General features: G+C 44.4%; 1 protein-coding gene across 1 annotated transcript in view; it reads left to right on the top strand.

Moving 5' to 3' along the window:
• Nucleotides 1–204: 204 nt before the first annotated feature.
• PLEKHG7 (pleckstrin homology and RhoGEF domain containing G7) overlaps nt 205–18,896 on the top strand; it is a 61,504-nt gene continuing 42,812 nt past the window's right edge. The window contains 6 exon segments of the mRNA XM_053722159.1: nt 205–321; nt 323–394; nt 397–767; nt 15,095–15,155; nt 15,157–15,223; nt 18,544–18,590. Of these exon segments, the coding sequence (XP_053578134.1) occupies nt 205–321; nt 323–394; nt 397–767; nt 15,095–15,155; nt 15,157–15,223; nt 18,544–18,590 (735 nt within the window).

Raw genomic sequence — 18,896 nt, forward strand, 5'->3', positions numbered from 1 at the left:
AGACTGCACACTCTGCTCTTCCTCACTAAAAATGCAACAACCTACATGTAAATTTTTCCTCTGGAAAAGGGCAAAGACATACCAGAGGAAGAGTGGCACTTGAATCCAGAAACTGAACAACCCCAGTGTGGTCCCAGGAACAGCAAGTCCAACAACGTCCCCTGGAAGCTTCCGGCAATAGGGGCTCTTAGCTGCTTAGGAAAGATGGAGCCACCCTGCCCAGAGGTGCAGAAAAGAGGCTGTGGGGCGTCTCCTCGGTTTTCTGTGAGGAGTCTGTCAAAGAAGCACTGGGAGAACCAGGAGAATCTTCTCCACTCTGACCAGCCAGCAAGCCCCAGACCGCATCTCTACGTCTCCCACTTACAGGAGATTAAGGGGCAATGTCTGTGGAGCATCACACTGCTGCCTCAGCAAGAGACCTAGGAAGTGCTCACCTGGAAGGAGCCTGGAAGCCAGCAGGAGTCTGCAGGCTCTCCACGTTACCTCTCCAAGAGTCCGCCTGGAAGCCCAAAGAATTCTTCACATTCTCTATCGCCCTTGAGACTCCGACCGAGATTCCCTCCAGATCCCCAAAGGTCCTCAACACAACGGGCTCATTTGAACCCCGTCTCCTATCTACGGCCATACCACCCTGAACACATCCAGTCTTATCTGAACCCCTTCCCCTGCTTCAGCCCATCAGTGGGGGGTCTTTTTCCCAGGCCTCTCTTCCAGAGAGAGGAAGCCACTCACCACCCAGCCCTGCCACAAGGCCTCCTGGTTCTCGGGTAATACGGTGTCGGACCTCCCATGCTCGATCAGAGCACTACAAGGCAAGATGGGTCTCTGGGTTGCCATATTACCCCAAATGCCACGAGGTCCTATGATGAGAGACAGCACAGGAAGTCACACACTTTTCAGGACATGTTGGCTCCAAGTAGTTTGGAGAAGAGGGAGAACAGAGGTCTAGTTCACTTTCTTCTTCTAGAGCAGAAGGTCAGGTTAGCGATGGTCTGTCGGCCATTAGATATAGTAAAGGCAGCCCTCTTGCGAATCCAGGCCGTTGAAGACAACCTGGTAGGGCTAGTTTAAAAGCAGAGAAAGAACGAATTGTTCAAATATCTAATCTTCTCCCCCTCCTCACCAAAAAGAAAATATCCAGAACATTTTAGCTAGGAAAGTTCATTGCCTCTCTTTTCTAGATGTCTGCTTTGGAATTTGGGGTGGATTTATGCAAAACTGAAACATACATTTGAAAAACTTATTTCAGAGAGAATTGCACCCAGCCAGCTGGGCACGTCTTTATTTTCTTTAATGCTGTGAAAACTGTCCACTGCTGACTTTTCCCTCTCTGTGGCTGTTCTGACATAGCAAACCTGATGGCACATTAATCAGGGCACTTTGCTTTACAGCCCCCGAGTCGCTTAACATTTATGGGTGACAGAGTCTTAATTTCAAGAGTCTCCTTGAAGGCAGAGCATTTTGCTGTGGCTTTTTGGGGCAAGGTATGACGGCCACATGCGGTCATGGTTTTCATTTTGAATTGCCAATGACTTGGCCCTGTGGCTTAATTAACATCCACTTAGTAATTGGTTTTGTCAGGCTGAGAAAATATAAAGGCCAGAAACATTCAACAGCTCTTCAAAGAGAAACTCAGAGGACAAGGATAAAAACAGCGAGATGCGCTGTTTGAAGCTAGGACGACCTTTCAAAGGTCTCTTCTGACAGATCGTGTCTGTATTTGAGAAGCAGGTAGGCTGTGTCAGAAACCAGCTCTGGATTTTCAGCATGGTCCCCAGGGATGCGCCGGTGGGCTTGCCATTCTTCCTGGGGATGAAGAGCCTCTGTGACAGCAAGGGAAAGATCCATGCTCAGTTTCACCCACCCCGTTTGCAAGCTGGGCAGGAAAGCCCTTATTTCACTTGGAAAGTCACAGAGAAATTGTCAGGAAGTGGCCATTGTTTTATTACAGGACCTCGATCCTCAAGCAAAATATTGCTGTTTTCAGTAGGAGGAATGAGATCCGCGTATGCCATCTTTGTTGATTTTAACCCTCTTAACCCCAGTTGACCTAAACATATCAACTAAGGCTGAGGACATTTACAAAGCCACACGGGAAAATGCAGATTATCGCGTTAGTGTTTCCATTAGCTATTCCTATATGACCAACCACCCCAAACCTCAGGGGCTTAAAACAACAACCAGCTATTTTTTCTTATGTATCTGTGCATCTATCAGGTGTGAGTTGAAGTAGGCTGGTCTCAGCTGGGTAGTTCCATTCTGCATGTTCCTCATTCTTTTCATGGAACCAAAGGGTATATTCTTCTTATGGTGAAAGGAGAGGTTCGGGAAGACACTTGCAGCATGGGCTCGGTGTCTGTCCTAATTCTACTGGCCAAAGCAAGTCACATGACTGAACTCAGTGGGGGTGGGGTAGGAAATTATGTGTCACCTACATGGGAGAGCACGGAAGTGTTACTTGGTAAAGGGTGTGGATACAAAAGTTGGTGAAGAATGGAATTATTGATACAAATCTTCTACAGACACAAATGAGAATAAAGCTCTAAAATAATACCTGATTCAGGTGTGTCAGAGGAAGGGAAAGAGAGAGCAGTCTCAGAGGAAGATGATGATGTTAGAGTCGATCATGCAGAGTCTAATAGGGTGTTTGGGATTTTGTTCCTTACCCTAAGAGCAGTCTGAAACCACTGACTGGAGGGACACGGCCAGATGGATAAAGGGTGGACATGACATTTAGGTGAGAGAGGACTCCAGCAGAACAATTAGAATGTTCAGATATGAGAAGTTACTAGGCTAGGCTCTGATGAACGCACTGGAGTTAAAAAGAAGTATTTCAGGGGCGCCTGGGTGGCGCAGTCGGTTAAGTGTCCGACTTCGGCTCAGGTCACAATCTCGCGGTCCGTGAGTTCGATCCCCGCATCAGGCTCTGGGCTGATGGCTCAGAGCCTGGAGCCTGTTTCCGATTCTGTGTCTCCCTCTCTCTCTGCCCCTCCCCCGTTCATGCTCTGTCTCTCTCTGTCTCAAAAACAAATAAAAAACGTTGAAAAAAAAATTTGAAAAAAAAAGTATTTCAGTTGAGGAGGTATTAGGAGGTAGAATCATCTATACTTTGTGAATAGTAGACCATCAGGGTGAGAGGAAGGAAGTTGTCAAGAATGACCTCCAAGCTTCTGGCTTGCATCTCTGGGTGGCAGATAGTTCCATTGACCAATCTAGGTAACCATGTGCGGACGGGTGAGGGAGGAGAAGAATTGGGGAGGGCGGGTTATAGGTCTTGATGTCAAGTTTGGGCATCTGACCTCGGCTCAGGTCATGATGCGGTTCACGAGTTTGAGCCCTATGTTGGGCTCTGTGCTGACAGCTCAGAGCCTGGAGCCTACTTCGGATTTTGTCTCCCTCTCTCTCTGCCCCTCCCCCTCTCGTTCTCTCCCTCTCTCTCTCTCTCCTCTTTCTCAAAAATAAAACATTAAAATAAATTAAAATTTAAAAAAGAATGCTTCCTAGAGCAGATAAAATCTGTGTGCAGCTCTGGTTATAAGATGGAGTTACCAGACATACAGTTTAAGTGATAGGACACAACCAGCCAGTTGCAAAAGATAGCATGCAGGTAATTTTTACTGACATGCAGAATCTTTGTAAGAGGATAACAGAACTAGTTTTGGTAAATTCAAAGGAACAACTTGGCAGGGAACCTGGGTGACTTAGTCAGTTACGTGTCCGATTCTTGATTTTGGCTCAAGTCATGATCTCACGGTGGTGACATTGAGCCCCGTGTCGGGCTCCACACTGAGCATGAGCCTACTTAAAGTTCTCTTTCCCTCTGCCCCTCTCCCCTGCTCTGTTTTTTTCTCTCTCAAAAAAGTGTTTTTAAAAAAATGAATGAATGAATAAATAACATGTCTATTAAATGATATAAACCATGAGCTAGCAAACTACGGCCTCTGGGCCAAATTCAGTCCTCCATCTGTTTTCATAAATAATTTCGCTGGAACACAGCCACACCCTCTGATTTGAAAACTGGTCTTGGCCGCTCTTACAAGCCAATGGCAGAGTTGCACTACAGTCACTACAAAGACCGTAGTGCCCATCAAAGCCTAAAATGTTAACAACCTGGCAGTTTATTAAAAAAGTTTGCTGACCCCTAGGATATTCAACGAAGAAGTGCTTGCCTATATGTGTATCAGTCAGTCACAACATTTTTTGCCTTATAGAATAGACATGAACCCTTTTGTAAAAATACTGATTCTTCCTTTATTATGGGGTTTTAACATGTGGCCTGACAATTGAGCAGGCTCATATAAGTGAGGGTCCAGTCTACTCTCAGTTCTGAAATCAGCTCAGGGTTATGACCTTGATTCCAGGTTTTCGTGAACTTTTTTTTCTTGCTGCCATTCCCTCTCTCCCTCTGTACTATTCCTTTGAACTCACACTCACTCCAAACCTTCTCCTATCATCAAAATATACCTTCTGGAAAAAAAAAATCTTTATAGTTCATTCTTACTAAAGTGTGAAGGACTTTAGGCTTAAGGGATATCTGTGCTCATCTTTCCAAGCAGAGCAGTGTATCCTTTCCTTTTGGGGGAGGAATTCCTCCCTAAACCTATGTCTAAGACACTGCTGCATTTCTTTTCCATTTGTCTGCTTCCAGAGTCAAGACCTTCCTGAGGGCAGAGACCTCTTATTTACTTTTAATCTTTGTTTTTTTTTTTTTGTTTGTTTTTTTTTGTTTTTTTTTTTCAACGTTTATTTATTTTTGGGACAGAGAGAGACAGAGCATGAACGGGGGAGGGGCAGAGAGAGAGGGAGACACAGAATCAGAAACAGGCTCCAGGCTCTGAGCCATCAGCCCAGAGCCTGACGCGGGGCTCGAACTCCCGGACCGCGAGATCGTGACCTGGCTGAAGTAGGACGCTCAACCGACTGCGCCACCCAGGCGCCCCTTTACTTTTAATCTTTGTAAGACGATGCCTCAGTCACTTAGTCGGTTGGCAGGCAGGCTGGCAGGCGGCTTGACTTACAGTGTCACTTATCAATCCCTGATTTATTTGCGTTTTGACAGAGGACATGACTTGAGGCCAAGCGATGAAGGTGCGTTGGTGGGATTTTAAACATCAGGAAGCAAACAGGGAGATTTTATGGGCAGGGAGATCTTTCTAGCCCCCTTAAAATTTATAACAGAAAGCCGTCTGCCTCACTTAATTTTTCAGTCTTCCCTGAAGCTGAAAACGGAAATAGACAAACCACCTCTAGGAACCATGCTGGGCGTGTCTGACCACAGCAAGCCCCTCAGGCATAGGCTCCTCTTAAGAATGTAACAGATCCCACCTACTCCCTCTCAGGTTTCCCTTAGGAATTTGACAAAAGACCTAAGTATGGCCCCAGACCACCACTCATACAATGGAAATGAGCCAATTAGGAATGGACAACCCAGCACCTAGAGCTCTCCGGGTAGAACCTGAGAAGGAACAAGGGGGAAGGGAGGGGGTGGTGACCAGAACCTTATAAACAAGGACCCTCCCCTATACTCCTGGGGCATCACTTTGGAATGTCCCCTCTCTGTAAAAAGAGCTGTCCTACTATTCTCCTTTTCTAATCTTATATTCTAATAAATTTTTGCCTGCTGCTCATTTCGTGTCCACCTCTTCTTTCTTTGAAGCGGTGAGACAATGAATCCTGAGTATTGTGGTAAAAAGCCCTACAACAGTAACATCGGCACAAAACCCAAATAGCAAGGTATTCGAAAATCTCTCGAGGAAGAAACCAGACAAAAACATTGAATGCCAGTAAGACATCCCCCACCCCACCCCCCCTCAAGTCAGATCTGAAGGAGCACAACATAGTGTTAGGGAGCTTTTAGAATCAAACTCCCTGAGTTTGAACCCTGTTTCTCGCTGGCAGTGTGGTCTCAGGCATGGTTCTTAACTCAAAACCTCAAAATCTTCATCTGTGAAATGGGGATGCAAATAGTATTCATCTAATAGGCTTTGGATGTGGTAAATAGAGCAACACAAATATTAGTGTTTTGGTTTTTTTTTTTAAACCATGTACTCATTCATTCATTAAGCACTTCCTGTATGCAAGTTATGGACCTATTCTTTCTAAGATATTCTTTTTTTTTTTTTTTTTTAAATTGGGCGGTATGCATTTTTTTTTTAATTTTTTTTTTTCAACGTTTATTTATTTTTGGGACAGAGAGAGAGACAGAGCGTGAATGGGGGAGGGGCAGAGAGAGAGGGAGACACAGAATCGGAAACAGGCTCCAGGCTCCGAGCCATCAGCCCAGAGCCTGACGTGGGGCTCGAACTCACGGACCGCGAGATCGTGACCTGGCTGAAGTCGGATGCTTAACCGACTGCGCCACCCAGGCGCCCCTCTTTCTAAGATATTCTGATCTCAGAGTAAAATGATCTATCACCCGAAGTTCATCTGAGATGTCTGAACATTAGATTCAATACAATGTTATATCCTCCACAGACTTTTATTTAAAACCTGACATACACGTAGCACTGTCTCTAAAGCTTGGGTGGCACCCGAGAGGGAGAACACCCTGTCCTGGCTCTTGCAGAGCCTAGAAGCTTGTTAGAAATGTATTAACTAGAGACTAATAGATTGTATATTGATTGTTGGGTTGGTTGTTTGTTTTTTAGCTTTTTTGAAAGATTTCACACTCCACAGCATCGTATTTTACTGGATTGCACTTTCTTTTTTTCTCTCCATGTTATTGAGATGTAATTGACATATAACATCGTGTAAGTTTAAGGTGTATATTACAACGATTTGATATATGCATATATTGCAAAATGATCACCACCATAAGTTTAGTTAACATCCATCACCTCATATAGTTGCAAATTTTTGCCCTTTGTGGTAAGATAGACGGCATGTTGTTAATTAGTCAGAAGGGAAGACTGGGGTCTCAGGGAGGCTGAGCTGGGCGTGGCTGGAGGGCAAGGCTGCCGGCCAGCTTCCTTTCACAGCAGGAACCGTGTGTTATTCTTCCACTGGCATCGGCTCCTCTAGAACGGACGCTCCATGTACGCAGGGATCATGTCTGTTTTGTTCATTCCTATATCCTTAGTGCCTAGAACACAGCCTGGCGCATAGTGCATGTTTATTTAAGAAAAAAGGAAGTTAGTCGGTGAGTTAGTTAAGTTAGGACAAGCCTGGTAGGGGAAATTGTATGATCCCTTTTGTGTTTTGTATATTTTCTCCTCCGGATACTTTTCTCCCTCCAGCATCTTGTAACCTTCCCCATCTTCCCAGTCTGAATTGTGTTTCTCTCTTAAGTGTACCTGGAGTTGCTGGGCATTTGCACAAGTATTGCCCTTTCCCCCTGGGCTGTATTGCGACTTCCATTCCACAAGGACAGTAGCCTGAAAAGCTGGCGAGAGCGGGCAGCTACCAGTACCAGCTGCCCTGGAGGTGGCCCACACGTGTGTTTGGTACTACTGTGGGGTGAGCCCTGGAGGTCACAGCTTTGGGAGTTCTCCACACTGATGAGACTCTACAGGCTGGCTCTGTTCTGTGTTGAAACTGGCTTGTCAGGGATGAGTCTTCTGTATGTTCACTCCACATTCATGAAGGGGCCACTATGTATCAGGCCCTGGACAAGAGCCACGGGCTCCCTGTTCTTTCTGAAGTCTCAGTGGGATTCTAGAAAATGGAATCTTTTGGTAGAAAGTTGAGCTGGAAATTATAGTCAAACAGGAAAAGGAACGTTCCCAATTATCTTCTGAGACTCGTAATGGAAAAATATATCCCAGATTTCACCGACTGGCAATCTATTTGTCATTTCTCTGTTGATTACTTTAAAAGGGGAGGGGCGCCTGGGTGGCGCAGTCGGTTAAAGCGACCGACTTCAGCCAGGTCACGATCTCGTGGTCCGTGAGTTCGAGCCCCGCGTCGGGCTCTGGGCTGATGGCTCAGAGCCTGGAGCCTGTTTCTGATTCTGTGTCTCCCTCTCTCTCTGCCCCTCCCCCGTTCATGCTCTGTCTCTCTCTGTCCCAAAAATAAATAAACGTTGAAAAAAAAATTAAAAAAAAAAATAAATAAAAGGGGATATTTGGGGCGCCTGGGTGGCTCGGTCAGTTGAGAGTCCAACTCTTCATTTTGTCTCAAGTCATGATCCCAGGGTCGTGGGATCAAGCCCATGTGCGGCTCCGTGCTGAGTGTGGCACTTGCTTAAGATTCTCTCTCTCCCTCTGCCCCTCTCCACAGCTCATGTGCTCTCTCTCTCTCTCTCTCTCTCCCTTTGGCCCTCTCTCCCCTGCCTATTCTCTCTCTTTAAAAATAAAATTAGGGGCACCTGGGTGGCTCAGTCCATTAAGTGTCCAACTTCGGCTCAGGTCATGATCTCACGGCTTGTGGATTCAAGCCCCAAGTCAGGCTTTGTGTTGACAGCTCAGAGCTTGGAGCCTACTTCGGATTCTGTGTCTCTCTTTCACTCTGCCCCTCCCTTGCTCATTCTCTCTCTCTCTCTCTCTCTCTCTCTCTCTCTCTCTCTCTCTCTCAAGAATAAACATTAAAAATAATAATAAAAAAATTAAAATTAAATTAAAATTAAAAATAAGAAAAAATAAAAATAAAAGGAGATAGATATTTTTTAAGATTGTTGCTGATTCTTAATTTGCTCCTCTTGTATAATCAACCCATAGTTCTAAGCAAGCATTCCAAATTGCACTGTCTCTCTTGCATAGAGTAAAACACCATGGTTCTTAAAATAGAATACCTACCTTGTCTAGTCACACAATTACTGGAAAACCACCTGCTGGAAAAGGTATATTTACCATGAATTTTACTATCAGGCAAGGATATCACATCCGAGGAATGCAGCCTGATGAGCTTGCCTGGTAAGAAAGAAACCACTGGGCAACATTCATAGCAGGAGGAAGAGTTAGATTATGCCTTATCCAAAATATAGTACCTTCAATAAGATTTTTACGTCATTAAGACACACATATCACCATAGGGCAGCAGGTAACCCCCGTAATCTCTAGTATTTTTCATTATTTTCCTTTAAAATTTGCACCCAGGAATTAGAAGCCAACAGTTCTTGGTTTAAGCCCATTGCAAAAAAATGCAAATGATGCACTAGTCATATTTCTAAAGGAGGAGCTTTAATTATTCATCTTCAAACATTTCTGCCAAGATAAAGGTCACCGTATAATTACTGCTCCCACCCACTGGCCACTGGCATGGAAACTGAGAGCAGTGCTCCTAAATCCTTGATTCACCAGAGACAGAAAGGGTCTCACTACAGGTGTTTTCCACATAAGGAAGCTGAGGCCCAGAAAGACCCCATGCCAAGGTCAAACGTAATGAAGGTCAGAGTTGGGAATCAAGTTGGCCAGTGCCCTTGCCACTCACTCGCACTACCCCCTTTATTAGTCTTCTGTGGCCTCTATAATAAATTACCACTAACCAGGAGACTTAAACAAAGAGAAATTTACGCTTTCACAGTTCTGGAAGCCAGAAATCCAAAATCAAGGAACTGGCAGAGCTGGGCTCCTTCCGAAGGTTCTAAGGAAGGACCTTTCCTCGCTTCTTCATCCGGGTGTTCCGTGGCTGGGGCTGCACCACTTTAATCTCTGCTTCTATCTTCAGGTAACCTTCTTTCCTCTCTATGTCTATTCTCACCCTGTCTCTTATTAGTACACGTGTAGATGGATTTAGGGCCCACCCAGATAATCCAGAACAATCTCATCTCGAGTTCTTTCATTTAATTACACCTGCAAAGACTTAAGCCAAATAAGATCCCAGGTACGGGTTCCAGAGTTTAAGACATGGACCTATCTTTCGAGGAGCTTCCATTCAACCCACTCTGTTTCTTCTTCTACCCAATGTAACCATCATTATATCAATTAAAAAATAAATAAATAAATGTAGTGCTCTAACATGGTTTGTAGTATCTTTCTCTTCCCCCTATTTACAAGTCCAACTTGCATATTTAAACTTTGAATTCTGGCTCTGTGTTCACTAGCAAGGCAACCTTAAGTAAGTTGTTTATCTTTCCCTATAAGCTTCAGCTTTCTTGGCTCTAGAATGAGAACAGTAAATTCTACTTTGCAGGGTGCTTGGGAAAATCTACATGATAATGATGTTAAAATACTTAAGTGGCCAATAAGTGCCAGCTGATTTTAAATTAGAATAAAATATTTACCAAGACCAATCTGTTCTTTACCATGTGTATGCATTCGAGGTCCACGGTATGGGGGTTGGGGACACATCTCCACCAGCCAGAAACTTTTCTGACACTAACGTGTAAGAGTAGGCTCATTGTTGACTGTTGATGCATGGGTGTGTGGCCTGCTCAACAGTGGGAGGAGAATTCTCTGGATTCTCTAAATTGTTGCTGTCCCAGCCCACACCATGGACCTTTGAATCTTCAGTGGAAGATAGAATAAGGAGACAAGATTATTCCAGCAACTATGGGACTAGTCCCTTGGGATATGACTCCCCTGGGGCAACGCAACTCAGGATTAGAGTGGTTGTGTTTGGGTTTCTGGATGCTGTGTGGGGTGGAGAGGGAGGGGAGGGGGGATAGGCCGACGCCCAAGAGGGCTGCAAAGTCTGGGTCAGGGACCTGGTTACACAACCTCCTGGGTCCAGAATTTCATCCTGAAGCAAATAACCAGAATAGCCAAGCATCGAACGAGCAAACAAAAAAGAAAAATGTGTTTCTCAAGGATGTTTGTTTAGTTGTGCGCTTCCAAACAAATAAAGGCAGCATAAGTTATACTGTATTTACACAGAGACAGCAGACTGCCAGCCACACCCCAAACCCCAAACATGTTTGTATTTATTGTTAGTCCATCTCCTAGTCTGACCTCTCTCTGAGGAAATTAGGTTTCAAAACCTTCCTTCCACCCCCTTCCATACAGTATGCCACTACCCTATGCACACACCATTTTGTTTGGGGGAGGGAAATAAAAAATTCTGAATTTGTTCCAGTAATTGTTTCTAGTGAATAATCAGTCCAGAACTAGACACAAGGATCCTGCATGCATGCCATTTTTCCATAGAAAGCAATTCTATTTGTAAGAACAAAACGAAGATAACCAGTTTGGAATCACCAACACCCCTCTTACCATGAGACCTAAATTCAAAGTCATTCTGAATTCTCTGCAACCATTTGCATTAACATCATTAATCCAATGATCCTAACAGGCCTGGCTGCCACAGACATGGGGTTCTTGAGAGAGTACCCAGAAATCTAATCCACTGTCAGGCATGGGTGATGCAGGGGCAGGTTTTCTATACCAATTCGTGTCTCTTCATGTTACTTTATGCAGATGTTCTTTCTTATTGTTTTCCTAGGTCTTCACATAATTACCCTATGGTTCTTGATATTTTTATTAACCCATGGCTGCTTCTTATGAACATAAAAGGGCCATGTCCACACAGATTCTGCTTTCCCCTTCCAGGGCATGCCCACCTTTCCAGAATGAGCATCATTGGGTTTTGAACACCAAGGCAACAAAGCCGAGGTCAGGGCTCAAGGGCTGTGCCAGCCAGTTGTCTTCCCTCTGCTCCATATGTGCAAACTGAACTCCCAAACCTGGCCTGTGTGCTCCTAAATGGATGCTTTATGTCAGAAGGTATCCTGGATAAGGTAGAAATGGATAGAGTAATTTAACTACCTCTAATGAGAGTGGGGGGGAGGGGGGAGGAGGATTCATACTGCACTTTGTTGTTGTGAATGCATATGATTATTTATTTATGACTTAGAATGGGAAAGCACATTCATTAGAGGACTGTCTGTGTATCTTTCTATAGATCAACATGTCTATTCCTTTAAGAAGCTTATTTGAATACCGGCTCTATGTCAAGTGCTATGCGAGGTACTTGGGTTCTGTAATATATAAGACACAGCATGAGCCTTCCTGAAATCATTATAGAGTAAAAAGACAAGGTGAGGGTAGAAGAGGGAGGGAGAGAGAGGGATGGCTCTTCCTGAGAGGATCAGAACAGACTTTTGGAGGAAGAGAGTCAAAGCTGGAATTTAGACATGTATGTGGGTTTGTTTGCCAGGCAAAATGGAGATCGGAAGGCAGATGGGAGCTACCTGAGCCAAGGTGTGGAGACGTGAAGGGCAGGGTACATTTAAAGAACAGCGAGCAGCTTGCTATCACTGGATTACACATTCTGCAAGAGTTCATATCAGGAAACGACAAATGACGATTCTGGGCGTGTGAGAACCCTCACATGAAATGCTTACGTTTCATTTATTCAAGAAATGTTTGTTGAGCTCATACTAAACAGAAGGATTTAGAACAGGAGCTAGGAGCTTAGGGTAAGGGAGGAGATAAGACATAAATCTGCAAACCACCTTATAAAGTAAGACACTTTCCACAAGGGAGGCAACATCAGAGAGGTATTTCATTCGTGTGCCTCAATAACGATGGATTGAATTACTAAATGAATACTCACTACATTAAGAAATAAGACATGTTTGGCAAGGAGCTGGCAATCTAGTAGAATAAATAGAACATCATATCACAGTTTATTCAATAAGCAATGTAATAGCATTTATTGACAGCTTACTAAGTAAGTTCCAGACACCGATCTAAGTGCTTTATGTTGATTAACTTCAATCATCCTCACCCAATAGGTAAATATCATTATTGTCTACATTTCACAAATGGCAACATCAGGCCCAGAGAGGTTATTAACTCCCTCAATCACAGCTAAGATTAAAATCCAGACAATTTGTCTCTACATTCTTAACCATCACTCCAGAGAACTATGGAAGCAGGGGAGAGAAACACAAGCCAGCCTAGACATGGCTGGGGAAGACTCGTCTTTTATTCCACGAGTAGTTACAGGATTATAGTTATAGCTTATAGAATCTTAGGAAACTACCAAACTTCTGATACTCACCAGATTATGAAACATCTAGAGTTCAAGTTCAAGGGTAAACCTTTTCCCCAAAATCCAACTAGGTTACATTTCTCACTCACATGATTAAAATTTTTCCATGCCCCATCCAATCCAGGTTCATCTATCCCCTCAAACACCAACTCTAATCATATGCTTCTAGGATATTTATCAAGAGAAGTATAAATTTAATGGGGAAACTGCTAATATTTCTTTTCAGGGATCCCCTTACAGGCTCCCAGCATTTTATGTTATCTAATGGCTTTGGAATGGCACTGTGAAAATTCCTGGCTGGATGTGCAAACTGTTCATTTATTATGTATCAGTCTAATTATCTTACATCCAATGAAATTAGAATATATTTCTCATTCAAATCACTGTAACTTTTCCATCTCCTAATTCAGCCCCCTCTATCCTCATAACCACTATAGGCATTGGGTTGGCAAATAGCAAGAAGGGGAGAATTGTAAGAAGTTAATGATTTTCGAATCATCTCTAATGATCTTATTATGAAACCTCATCATATATAGATGGTAAAAGAGTCACAAGAGATCCAAATGCCAAAAGATGACCTTGTTCTTAGAGAAGGAAGTCCAGGATGGAGAGATCTGTGTAAGTCAGGATAGCATTTGCCTGCAGGTAACAGAATCCAACTAGAATGGCCTAGACAAATAAAGAGTGTTTCTCCTGTAATATGACCAGAGCCCGGGCCAGGTGTCAGCAACCTGCCAGACTCCTTCTGTTTTTCTGTTCTGCTGTTATCTTTGCAAGACCACTGGTATGCTTTCAGATATCAAGCCATATTCCAGACCACAAGAAGAGCAAAGATCAGGGATGCCTGGGTGGCTTCGTTGGTTGAGCATCTGACTTTGACTTGGGTCATGATTTCACAGTTCATGGGTTCGAGCCTCACCTCAAGCCCCATGTCAGGCTCTGTGCTGATAGCTCAGATTCTGTGTCTCCCTCTCTCTGTACCTCCCCTGTTTGCTCTCTGATTCTCTCTTTCAAAAATAAATAAACATACCATATATATAAATATTATATATATATTTATATATATTATGACTATATATATATATATATATATATATATATGACAGAAGCTATCAAGTCTGTCCCCTTTGAGAAAGTTTTTCCAGAAGCCGCATCCTGCAACTCCTGCTTAAACCTCATTGCCATATTTGAGTCACATGGCCTCAGAGCAAGTCAGCATGTTAATTCTGCACCTGCCGCCAAGCAAAGCAGGGTTTTTGTAGCAAGAAAAATGGAGAGCACACACATTGGGTTAGCGCCTAGCAGTGCCTGCACCATTATCCTAAAATTTTCCAATGAAGATAATAGAGAGGGAGAAGACCAGAGAAAGATCAAGTCAAAACAGATTTTAAAACTCAAGGGCACACAGCTAATTAAACACCAGCCTAATGTGAAGTATTTTCCCTTTTAAGTTACTTAACAGATAATCCCTGGCCCTAAATCTCACAAGATGACTAGGAGTCGGGCTTGGGGAGGGCAGGAAGAGGGCAAACACCGCCAGTGTGGGCCGCTCTGTGTGGAAATTACAATCCATTCCCTGTTTCCAGAAAACAAATTGCAGAGTAAGGAATATCAAGAAGGTAAATGGGCCAGGTCATGAGAGGCTCATGTGTGTGCTTAAAAACGTGTCTTTCTGGTACAAGACAAAGAGCCACTGAAGTGTCTGAAGCCAAGAAGGACTCGGTCACGCATACATTTTAGATAACTTGGATTCCAAGGGGGTGCTGGTGGCCACATCCATGGATCCTACTCACCTGGGAGGCAGTGTGCATCTTTTGCACATGATTTACACTTCTGCCTTTGAGGGCTTTCTCCTGGTATCCTTCTGAGTCAGAACATTTCAGTCAGGTATGTTTGCATTGACATTTCCAGGTGAGCTCTCCCGTTTGCGGGTCAATCAAAATCGTGAATGGTCAATAAGCCTCCCAAAGATGTTGAGTACATGTGAGTGAGTGTGTGTGTGTGTGTGTGTGTGTGTGTGTGTGTGTGTGTGTAAGAGAGAGAGAGAGAGAGAGAGAGATCACAGCCCTCCTGTGCTTGGAACGTGTAGTGGCCTCCAAGTCCTTCTGAGAAAGCGGCCATTAACCAGGCGGCTAGCAGTCACTTCCAGATGCCCAAAGGAGGCCTAAGGGAGGACCCTCTCTGTGTGCCAGCTCTAAGCTCTCCTTTCATCTCTCAAGCACAGGTTCTATGAGCATAGGCAGGGTTTTGCGGTGCTCAACTTCCCTGGACTTGATGTGTTCCCATGGGAACATTCCGGTGTCAGATGTAGCTGCAGATTACCTGTTCCACCCCCTTCTGCTACTGAATTCAGGTCCCATTTGCTCCTTCTCCTTTCACTGCAGACATGTCATGGGGACAGCTATTGTGACGAATAGGGAAGGGGATTTTCAAAATATTTCATAACTAATAGAACGTGTGCAGTAACCAGTCAGAATGCATGTGTCACCAATCAGGACAGGTATCAGCCATGAATTACTGGAACCAGCTGAGTACCAGTCTTGGTATTAGGCGTTAACTTACAGAGATGTATAAGGTATGGGTCTTCTCGCAAAATCTCCTCTTGTCAAATAATTTACCCTAGGTCTAGGACCTAGAATAGGTTCACCAGTGACAGTCACCATCGGGGAGCAGAATGCTCTCTCTGTGCTGGGGGGCATCTTCCCATCATTGTTGTATTGGTGACCCCACCTCCCTCCTGGCCTTCAGACTGGCACTGATTTTCCATCCAGGGTGGTGGCATGTGGAGGCAGAGGTCTTGGTGACAACAGATTACTGTTGGAGCAGATTAGAGAGGGGCAGGTTTAGGGCTAAATTGTCTGCATCTTCAACTTGGTTGTGAAAGAAAAGAACAATCGTGCTGTTCTGGGGACATCCTCCATGAGTCTGAAGGTGAACTTTGAAAGCTGAAGGTTATCCCTCCTGGTAGTCTTTAAACGGGTTTTGTTTTTAGCGGCGCCCTCTTTACAAAAGCATTCTTATTTGGAAATCCAATCCAGGTGGAATTGCAATGCTGGAAGCTGGGGAAAGTCCCACAGGCTCACCTTCAAGGCATCCCCAGAAGCCCTGGACCCCTGACAACACCAGGCTCGTTCCTCATTCACAAAAGGGGGAAAGCGAGACTCGGAAGTGATCTAGGCCTGGTGTCGGACGGCTTGAGTCAGACAAATGGCACCTAGGCTTTTAACTGCTAACCATACCCTTCCTCCCCCTCCGTCCCCTTTCCCCCCTTCCCCCTCCAGCCAGCTTGCTTCGGCCACTCAGCATGGGCAGCGGCAGGTTCTGTGTGTGGAACCAGGAAGCCACTAGTGAACAAATCATAGCTAACATTTGTTTGCTCCTCACTCTTTAGGGATCCCTTTCACCTCTTCGGTCTTATATGACACAACAATCTGAAAGGGCGGACCTATGCCACCGACCATGCCTCCTCCCCTTGAGTAACCTCCCACTCACCCGTTCAAACTTCCGGATCAAAACACGCCTGGCGACCTGCATAACAGGACTCCGACCCTTCCCCAGCCAATTGGCTGAGGCCACAGCCATTACTTCACCAACTGCCCCTAGACCCCAATAAAACCTTCGTGCTTTTGAAACTCGCTCTCTCTCCCTGGTATCTCACCGCTGCATCAGTGCAGGTAGGGGATTGAGCTCGAGCTAGCTCGAATAAAGGCTCTTTTGCTTTTGCATCGGACTCGGCTCCCTGGTGGTCTTTGGGAATCACGAATTCTGGGCATAACAAATCCACATGAACATGTACTGTCTCGTAGGACATAATAACCCAAATGAAACAATCAAGTGGGGTTAAGCAATCTACTCAAGGACAGATCCCTAGAAATTAGAACTCGTTCTAAACACAGCAGACGCTTAGCACAAGTTAGTACACTTTGAGAGCAAATGCTCTGCATGGATTAACACCCAGAGCGGTGTTTCCCAAAGGCTGGTGGCCCCAGAGCAGAGCTTCCATATTAACCTGAGAAACTGTCAGAAATGCAGATTCCGGGGCCCATGCCAGACCTTTTAAATTAGAAACTTCAGGGGTGGAGCCCCAAACACAGCAACCTATTTTTTTTAACAAGACCTCCAGTTGATTCTGATGCCAGCTAAAAAGTTTGGGAACCTCCACACTAAGGAACACAGTCATATTTCGATCTCCCACACAGCCCTTACTGGGGGGCCCTCTGAAGAGCAAGTGGGAGATGTCCCTTCCCCTGGGACCTCAGACCTCAGCGGTAACTGGCCCTGCCTGCATTTATGTCAGGAAGGAGCCCAGGAAAGTCTGCACCATTCATGGTGCTTCTAAATCATACTAATTGTTCTCTCTTGTGTGCCTACCATCACGGGAAATACCACATAGTATAAGATATGCAACATCTTCCACGGTACCCCACCGCATCTCCTTTTCAAGGAGTTTCGAACAGAGTCTCCAAGTCCCAAAATCATGGTACGTGCTTTGATGTGCAAATGTGTCATTTAAAGATATTGTTGAAATAGAGATTCTGTTTCAGCAAAACTCAGTATTTGATACAGATAATAAGATTGTGGATTCAATAAAGACTTTCAAGCTTCTCCTGAACACTTGTGTCTCTTCCCCAAGGCCCTAAAATTATCCCCGAAGTTAGAAAAGCAGAGAGAAATTTGCTAAGACCAGAGACCCCAATTATTGCCGTTCAAATTGGACATAATAATTTACCACTGGGCATTCGAGGGCTAAGAGTTGCAAAGCTGATTCGTCCCTACCGAGATTCCACCATCTCCCCTTTAAAAAGATCAATAAGGTGGTCAGAATGAGCGAGATAATCAGCTAGACAGTTGCCTTTCAGGGTTCCAGTAGGAAAAGTCCCTCAAGCGCATCCTTTGTAGTAAATGCTGCTTGGGTAATTGCTTCTATTTGATTGAAGTATTCTGCAGAGTCTCCTGATGAATTTAATAGAAAGGAGACAGACCCACAAGACATTCATTTTGTAGACTGAGTCATCAGAGCATTTCGTCTAAACCTAAGAGACAGTTCCCAGCTTTTTCTGAGTAGCATTGCAAGTTGATGCAAATGACATAAAAATCGAGAGGCCAGAATCTAATCCCCACTTCCTGATAATCCCCAAAATGACTTTCTTCTCAATTTAAAGAAACTCCCAAGGATTATTTGGATGGTGGTCAAGGACAATAGGGCTCCTATTTCAGGAGTCCTCCTAACCACACATGGGGATTATCAGGTCCATGCAATCTCCATGTATCAAGTCTGGCCAGGCTACTGAAGTTGCAGGTGCTGGCCTGGTGTATGGTAGAACGCTATAAACAGGACTTTCTGACTTCAAGAAATTACTGGACATCTTTAACGCAGTTCATAAGTTTCTCCTCAAGTGATGGGGGAAGAACGCTAAACAATACTACAAGAGTAAAGAAGCAGGGCAATGTCACCTTAAGGTAGCCAGAGGACACCGACCTTTAAGTTGTGACATTGCTTTATTTGCTCATCTGCATAAATATAAATATTCATTCTGTGATTCTCAAGAAGAGAATCAAAGCAGGATAAATTCTGTTGAGCTCATTTGAAAGGGCAGGTTTAGTAAACCGCTGTACTGATCTGTCACCAGTTACTTGAATTACTAATATATGTTCTTTCATTTCACCCAGCAGAATCCAAAAAGCCAAGATGGTGTTTCTCCCAGAGAGGCACGGAGAGTGTTGCACATAGCCATTTTTGTTTCCATTCAGCCTCTGGTAGCTAAGAAAGTAAAAGATGGCCAAAGAGCCCCCTCATCCCACTTTATCTTTGCGTGATAGCAGATGGCACATGGAGTTTAACTGATATCATCGCATCCGTGACAGTGGCCACAGAAGGTGCCAAATGATGCCATTTTGTGCAGCGAAACATGCTAATTGCCAGTGGCTAATGAGCTCTGCAAAAACAAACAAACAAACAAGGAATCCTAATATTGTGATGCTTTACAACCCCCAGATTTACAACTTGATACAGCTTAGGAAACAGC

Source organism: Lynx rufus, unplaced genomic scaffold (assembly GCF_022079265.1).
Source record: "Lynx rufus isolate CCGP_SWC_20201006 ecotype Redwood Valley unplaced genomic scaffold, mLynRuf1.p SCAF_7, whole genome shotgun sequence".
Lineage (NCBI taxonomy): Eukaryota > Metazoa > Chordata > Mammalia > Carnivora > Felidae > Lynx > Lynx rufus.